Source organism: Scyliorhinus canicula, chromosome 7 (assembly GCF_902713615.1).
Source record: "Scyliorhinus canicula chromosome 7, sScyCan1.1, whole genome shotgun sequence".
In the NCBI taxonomy this organism is placed as follows: domain Eukaryota; kingdom Metazoa; phylum Chordata; class Chondrichthyes; order Carcharhiniformes; family Scyliorhinidae; genus Scyliorhinus; species Scyliorhinus canicula.
In genome coordinates, this window is record NC_052152.1 from 3,284,317 (window position 1) to 3,293,620 (window position 9,304).

Sequence of the window (9,304 nt, forward strand, 5' to 3'; positions counted from 1 at the left end):
AAACTGTTGTTCATTTATTTAACTCATCTGGGGATTTGGAATGTATAAAAATTAGGCTCTTCCACTGCATTATGGAAGATAAATCTAACTACCTCAGGGAAAGGTGAAAGAAAGACTTGCATTTATATAGCACCTCTCATGCCCTCAGAACAACACAAATGTTGGACATCCAATGTGATGTAACTGTAGGTTGGTCATTCATTCTGAGAGCTTTTGATGGATTACGAGCATTAGATTAGAAGCAAATGCATTAACGCTTTCTAGCAAAAGTGTAATTTTGCATGTAATATGTTAGTAGAGTGAAAAAATTCAGAATATTTTTCCTGCAGCATATGATGCTAATTCTGAATGAGACCAATGATACGGTTGACACATTCAGGATATCACTTCTGCTCTACAGTGCAAAGAGAGCTTGTTAGGGTTGAGGAACTGTGCAGTCCTGGCACAGCACAGTGGAAATACGAGTCAAAACTCACTGCTAATTCTGGCTACAAACAACATTTCAGTCATATGCATGAGCGAATACTGAACACCAGGGAATCCAATCATATAACAGCCTCATCTTTGATACTCTGTCAGTAAAAGAATTGGGAAAATATTGTTTTTTTTTACAACTAGATTGCTGAGGGAGAAAACAAGTATGTGATTTTAAATTGCGTGTTGTAAATGTTTTCCTAATTATTAGTTGTTACATTTGCTCAGAGGTAAGGGGTAGATTTAGATTTAATAATTAGACTATTTTGTTATCAAAACATGACAAAAGATACACTCTTCCCCCACTCCGCCCCAAGTCTTTGTTAATGGTGCAGATACATAGACTGCAGTTTGGTCCAATTCTGTGAGAATAGATTGAACATTCCAGGATTACACACAGTTTGATTCCATGTGATCTGACAGACAAAACTAAACGCAACGCTTCAATGATCTGTACCAATTCTCACCATAAAAATAGGGATTTTAAAATCATATATTGGATTTGTCCAGAAAGTCTAACTGTAATGAAAAAAATCCAATCCACATAAAATCCCTGTGTGAGGAAAATGACCAACAATTCTTTGTTTGCTGCTTCAGATGGTCTGCCACTGTGGAGAATTCATTTTCTGAAACTCCAAACTGTGGGTGCTCTCTGCCCAAAAGTACAGTGTTCTTTTTTTAAAGAAAATGAACAATTATTTTGTTTTAGTGCACAACAATCATGGCATGATTGAAGTGCTATAGCAATTCACATTTTGAAAAAGCTTTCACTTGGAGAACCATTGTGCACTTTATGGTTAAACGACATGCCCACCGTGACCATTTCTTTGTGACACAGTGTGGGCTGGGATTCTGTTCTGGACTATGTTGTTTGATGTAGATTTATGATATCAGTGGTTGAGGATTATATGGGATGGGCTTCCCATGGATTTGTATCTCTCTAGGAGGGGGAAGAGTCCAACTTCTATTCTGTGCCAGTAATGAACAGAGGGATGGTGGATTGAGTAGATAGAACTCGAGCGTGTTTATATCGCTGGGTCAATTCTCAGTACTGACGTACTTCCACTCATTTTGGCGCACGGTTATCAGCAAACTGCAGTGGGGGGTGGGGGTGGAGGGCAGTGGTCCCACGGCACAGGAAAGAACAAAAAAGAGGTGGATAATTTGACAGATATATCACAGCTCCACAGAGGGCAGCTTGTATATCACTGGGGGCAGGATATTTGGGCTCCGCTGAGGTTGGAAAGGAAGGTGAATGGGGTCTGAAAATACCCGTACTGGTCAATGAGCTGGTTTCCCAACAACGTTCCTAGGGGATTTAGGGGAGATGTATTTGGGTCCAGGCAAGGCTGCCCACCTGGTGGGAGGGGGTCAGTTTAATTCTCTGGAGACAAGTACCCACTGGCAGGTCGAGGTTGGGGGTTTCCAGTTCTCTAGGTGGATATACAGGCCTTCCCTGTCTGCCTGAGTGTGGGTGCAGACATGGGGCAGCCAGAGGGCACCATGTAGATGGATTCCTACCAACCACCCATATTTTGCCCATCCCCACCTCTATCTCTGTATTTTGTTTTGTTTATGAGAGTGCACCTTGTTGAAGCACCCTCTCAGTTACTTACCCTCTACTGCAACCAGCTGCTTCCGTGCAGCTTGAAGGCCTCTGATTGGCCCTCTAGCCTTGGGAGTCTGCCTGCTGGCCTGACTCCTGTTAATTAAGCAGACACTCCAATCAATATTCTAGAAAGTGACTGTTTCCAGGACCCGGCCACGGGGACCCGGCCAGGGACCCAGCCAAATCTGGCCCGAGGTCAGGGAGAAGACAAATTACACACAATCACATTTTCAGCAACATCACAAGAGCTCAGATTTGCACTGAGGGATTTTCAGAATGGGAGGGGATTAGGCAAGTATTGAAACTGAAGGTTTTCACAAAAGGCATCTTCTACATCAGTACGGAAGAGTTTGCTCACTTACTTACTGCTTTCTGCACAGAGATTCACTGATGATGAGTTTGACTGAATCTGGAATAATGTGGTCACATTATTGCAATCTGCAGACTGCTGGATAAGAGGCCGAGACACTGAAAAATATCACTGCTCTGTGGAAGAATAAACCGATCATGAACAAATTGAAATAAAGCTTTTAAATCTCTGTTTCCTAAATTTAAATTGACAAACCCAACTTAATCATTTTTATAATATAGTTGGTTGGCTGACAAATCCTTTGTAATAGAGTATTTAAAAACCAAAGGCAAGGGTGACAGAATGAATATGGTTTTAGATGCCAGAGAAGAGCAGTCATTTCTCTTTCTCATTCACCTGAAGTTGAAGCACTGTGAGATAGAGCTGAGATTTTATAATTGATGTGCTCATAGTGGAGGAACCGGCAATGCTACAATCTGAAGATTTCTACTAGACACAAGATAATATTTTTTCCAGGTCACAAATGTATAGAAAGGATTGTGTTTATGTAGCACCTTCCACAACACCAAAACGCTTCACAGCTGATTCAGCACTTTTCATAATTCATAGAATTTACAGTGCAGAAGGAGGCCATTCAGCCCATCGAGTCTGCACCAGCCCTTGGAAAGAACACCCTACTTAAACGCACACCTTCACCTGATACCTGTAACCCAGTAACCGCACCTACCCTTTTTGGTCACGAAAGTCAATTTAGCATGGCTAGTTCACCTAATCTGCACATCTTTGGACCGTGGGAGGAAACCGGAGCACCCGGAGGAAACCCACGCAGACACGGGGAGAATGTGCAAACTCCACACAGACAGTGACCCAGCCGGGAATCGAACCCCAGTCCATGGTGCTGTGAAGCAACAGTGCTAACCACTATGCTACCGTGTCACCCACTTTTGAAGTGTTGGACTGCAGAAAACGCGACAATGTGCACAGTAAGATCACCCAAAGAGAAGTGAGAATATAACTTGATAATCTGTTTTAGTGATGTAGTTAATGTAAAATTCCAATGCAGTTAGACCCCAACAATATTGGTAAAGATACTCCCAGGTACCTACACCACATGCAGCAGTTCAAGGAGCCAACTCACCAGGACTTTCACAAGGGTAAGTAGGGATAGGTAATGAATGCTGGGCCAGCCAGCAATGTCCACACCACGTAAATGAATTAAAAAATAAATAAAGGGGGTTCAACAGTGTCATGTCAGTCTGTACAGGGTGGGAGACAATAGCTGTTAACTCTGGTGAGATGCTAGTAATACATTGGAAAGAGCTCCTGGGTGGTGCTTTTAAGGCACAGAAGGAGTGGTGTCGGTGGGCAAGGGGAGTGGGGAAGGGGTTAAAAAGGCAGGAGGATTAACTCCTCACTCACAATGGGTTTCTCACATCTTTACACACCTCAAAATACTTCCTTTACAATAGAAAATGACATTAATATAATCAACACTGCCATTCTCACTCCATTCAGGCTGCACGGTAGCACAGTGGTTAGCATTATTGCTTCACAGCTCCAAGATCCCAGGTTCGATTCCCAGCTTGGGTCAATGTCTGTGTGGAGTCTGCACGTTCTCCTCGTGTCTGTGTGGGTTTCCTCCGGGTGCTCCGGTTTCCTCCCACAAGTCCCGAAAGATGTGCTTGTTAGGTAATTTGGACATTCTGAATTCTCCCTCAGTGTACCCGTGTGGCGACTAGGGGATTTTCACAGTAACTTCATTGCAGTGTTAATGTAAGCCTACTTGTGACAATGAAGATTGTTTTTTGAAAAAAGTTAAATATTTCAGAGACCCAACCATAATTAAACTGCTTCATCAACAATCTACCCTCCATCATAAGGTTGGAAGTGCGCATGATTGCCAATGATTACACAATGTTCAATATTAATCACAAATCCTCAGATATTGAAACAATCAGTGCTCATATGCAAGAGCTGGATAATAGGTAACGGTAAAGTCGCCATAGTCCCAGATGACTATAGGCTGCTTTCCCCTTTGAGGGGGAGAGCTGACTGGTGGTGATTTAACCTGAGGGTCACCCACACCTCAGGCAAGGGGCAAGGTTGAGATGGTGGAGCCTTAATGAATAACCTCAGCCGGTACGGGGATTGAACCTTGCTTGAACTGTTAAGTGGCAAGGAACATTCGTGCAACAGAGGTGCCAGGCAATGATCACCTCCAAGAAAAGAGAACCTAACTATCTTGCTTTGACATTCAATGACATTATCATTGATTAAACATTCCCCATCAACGTTCTGGGGGTTATCACTGACCAGAAACTGAACTAGCCAGAAAAATGCTGTGGTTACAAGAGCAGGTCAGAGGCTGCGAATCCTGCGGTGAGTAACTCACCTCCTGACTTCCCAAAGCCTGTCCACCATCTACAAGTCAGAATACTCTCCAATTGCCTGAAGCTTGACAGCCATCCAGGGCAAATTGGTACCCCAATTACCACCTTAATTATTCACTCCATCCACCAATGACGACCAGTGGTAGCCGTGTGTACCATCTACAAGATGCACTGCAGTAACTCACCAACAGCACCTTCCAAACTTGTGACCTCTACCACCTAAAAGGGCAGAAGACACATGGGAACATCGCCACCTGTAAGTTCCCCTCCAAGCCATGCGCCATGCTGGCTTGGAAATATACCACCGTTCCTTTACTCTTGCTGTGCCAAACTCCTGAAATTCCATCTCAGTCAGCACTGTGGATGTATCTACACCACATGGGCTGCAGCAGTTCAGGAGGACGGCTCACCACTTCCTTCTCAAGGGCAATTAGAGATGGGGGGCAGATACTGGCCTAGTCAGCGGTGCCCATATCCTATGAAAGAAAGAATAATAATTGCATTGGCCATTTAGATGACTCCAAATGCATCAGGAGGAGTAGCAGGAGTCTTTGAGCTTCCTTGGACTCATTACCTCACCTCTCCCCAGCACTACCTTTAATGATGAGGACTGCACCCTTGGGGTCTAAGTGACCTTGGGATCCCCTCCTAATTCCCCCTGCTTCCCACTTGCATTGAAACATAGAAACAGAGAAAATAGGAGCAGGAGGAGGCCATTCAGCCCACCGAGCCCGCTCCGCCGTTCATTATGATCATGGCTGATCAGCCAACTCAATAGCCTAATCCTGCCTTCCCCCATATCCTTTGATCCCCTTTCGCCCCAAGTGATATAGCTAACGGCTTCTTGAAAACATAAGGGTGGGGTGCTCCATTCCTGAGAGTAAATGTTGACGCCGGGGCAGGATTCATTGGGCTGGATTCTCCATTAATGGGACTATGTCCCCAATACCGGGGTCAAAACGGTGGAGTTATACGCCTGAAAATCCTGGATCAACGGGACACCAATTCACAGCCCTACAGGGGGTTAGCAGGGCGGAATAAACCTCGCAGCTTTTACTGCAGGAACGAGACCCTGCACTTCCGGGTCAGAGGCCACGTATGCACACGGCGGCAGCCCCCAGCGGCCGCGCAGGACACCATGGCAGACTCAGACCGCGGGGGAAACCCCCCGATTGGCCGCGCGCCTGACCCTCAACCCCCGCACGAATATTCCCCGGCTGCCTATAAGGCCATCGCTGGCCTCCGATCGGCCCGCCTCCGACCGAGTCCGGAGCCGCCACGCGAGCATCCTGACCGGCTGGAGCACATTACTTCCACGATGTCGAGACTTCAGCCGGTCTGGGGCGGAGGATGTTGGAACGGGCCTCTGGCAATGGCCCCAGACGGCACAGCGTTGACCGCGTACCCGATTGGCAGCAATTCTCCAGTCCCCGGCGAATCACGGGAGCGTCTTCGGGCCTGATCATGGGTCTGACGCCCATTCTCCGTCCCTGCGCAGAGCGCGATTGCGACGCTGAGGATCGGAGAATCCCTGCCATGGATTCTCTGCACCCACGCTAGCCACGATTTGGCGCGAGGGTGCGGAGAATACAGCCCATGGACTTTCACAACAGCTAACTGTTGAACCTGGACTGATTCAGTAACCGTGGAAGGTCTAGCAATGGCGCCAAGTGGAACACGAGCGATTCCAATGGAAACGGTGCGGGATTCGATGGGTCCAAAATTGTCACTCAGGAGGATGACAAGCTACAGCCGCACATATACACCACACACATTACACTCCCCACACACACCACACACATTACACTCCCCACACACACTATACACATTACACTCCCCACACACACTATACACATTACACTCCCCACACACACTATACACATTACACTCCCCACACACACTATACACATTACACTCCCCACACACACTATACACATTACACTCCCCACACACACCATACACATTACACTCCCCACACATACCATACACATTACACTCCCCACACACACCATACACATTACACTCCCCACACATACCATACACATTACACTCCCCACACACACCATACACATTACACTCCCCACACACACCATACACATTACACTCCCCACACATACCATACACATTACACTCCCCACACACACCATACACATTACACTCCCCACACACACCATACACATTACACTCCCCACACATACCATACACATTACACTCCCCACACACACTATACACATTACACTCCCTACACACACTATACACATTACACTCCCCACACACGCTATACACACTACACTCCCCACACGCACTATACACATTACACTCCCCACACACACTATACACATTACACTCCCTACACACACTATACACATTACACTCCCCACACACGCTATACACACTACACTCCCCACACGCACTATACACATTACACTCCCCACACACTATACACATTACACTACCTACACACACTATACACATTACACTCCCCACACATACCATACACATTACACTCCCCACACACCATACACATTACACTCCCCACACACACCATACACATTACACTCCCCACACATACCATACACATTACACTCCCCACACACACTATACACATTACACTCCCCACACACTATACACATTACACTCCCCACACACACTATACACGTTACACTCCCCACACACACTATACACATTACACTCCCACACATACCATACACATTACACTCCCCACACACTATACACATTACACACCCCACACACTATACACATTACACTCCCCACACACACCATACACATTACACTCCCACACATACCATACACATTACACTCCCACACACACCATACACATTACACTCCCCAAACACACCATACACATTACACTCCCCCCACATACCATACACATTACACTCCCCACACACACTATACACATTACACTCCCCACACACTATACACATTACACTCCCCACACACACTATACACGTTACACTCCCCTCACACACTATACACATTACACTCCCCACACACACTATACACATTACACTCCCCACACACACCATACACATTACACACCCCACACACACCATACACATTACACTCCCCACACATACCATACACATTACACTCCCCACACACACTATACACATTACACTCCCCACACACTATACACATTACACTCCACCCACACACACTATACACATTACACTCCCCACACACACCATACACATTACACTCCCCACACACACCATACACATTACACTCCCCACACATACCATACACATTACACTCCCCACACACACTATACACATTACACTCCCTACACACACTATACACATTACACTCCCCACACACGCTATACACACTACACTCCCCACACACACTATACACATTACACTCCCCACACACTATACACATTACACTACCTACACACACTATACACATTACACTCCCCACACATACCATACACATTACACTCCCCACACACCATACACATTACACTCCCCACACACACCATACACATTACACTCCCCACACATACCATACACATTACACTCCCCACACACACTATACACATTACACTCCCCACACACTATACACATTACACTCCCCACACACACTATACACGTTACACTCCCCACACACACTATACACATTACACTCCCCACACATACCATACACATTACACTCCCCACACACTATACACATTACACACCCCACACACTATACACATTACACTCCCCACACACACCATACACATTACACTCCCCACACATACCATACACATTACACTCCCCACACACACCATACACATTACACTCCCCAAACACACCATACACATTACACTCCCCACACATACCATACACATTACACTCCCCACACACACTATACACATTACACTCCCCACACACTATACACATTACACTCCCCACACACACTATACACGTTACACTCCCCACACACACTATACACATTACACTCCCCACACACACTATACACATTACACTCCCCACACACACCATACACATTACACACCCCACACACACCATACACATTACACTCCCCACACATACCATACACATTACACTCCCCACACACACTATACACATTACACTCCCCACACACTATACACATTACACTCCCCACACACACTATACACGTTACACTCCCCACACACACTATACACATTACACTCCCCACACACACTATACACATTACACTCCCCACACACACCATACACATTACACTCCCCACACACACCATACACATTACACTCCCCACACACACTATACACATTACACTCCCCACACACACACTATACACATTACACTCCCTACACACACTACACATTACACTCCCCACACACCCATACACATTACACTCCCCACACACACTATACACATTACACTCCCCACACACACTATACACATTACACTCCCCACACTACACATTACACTCCCCACACACCATACACATTACACTCCCCACACACTATCACATTACACTCCCCACACACACTACACATTACACTCT

The 9,304-nt window shown here is 46.0% G+C and overlaps 1 protein-coding gene across 5 annotated transcripts in view; it reads right to left on the reverse strand.

The window, feature by feature from the left end:
- Nucleotides 1-9,304, reverse strand: part of cadm2b (cell adhesion molecule 2b) — a 1,840,301-nt gene that overhangs the window by 835,229 nt on the left and 995,768 nt on the right. The window contains exon 1 of one of the 5 annotated variants that reach the window (XM_038801317.1): nt 2,450-2,552. The exons of 3 other annotated variants lie outside the window; for them this stretch is intronic. In XM_038801317.1, coding sequence (XP_038657245.1) covers nt 2,450 — 1 coding nt within the window. In that variant the 5' untranslated portion in view covers nt 2,451-2,552. Of the gene's footprint in view, nt 1-2,445; nt 2,553-9,304 lie in introns of those variants that run through there. One more of the 5 variants, XM_038801315.1, reaches the window with a different exon arrangement.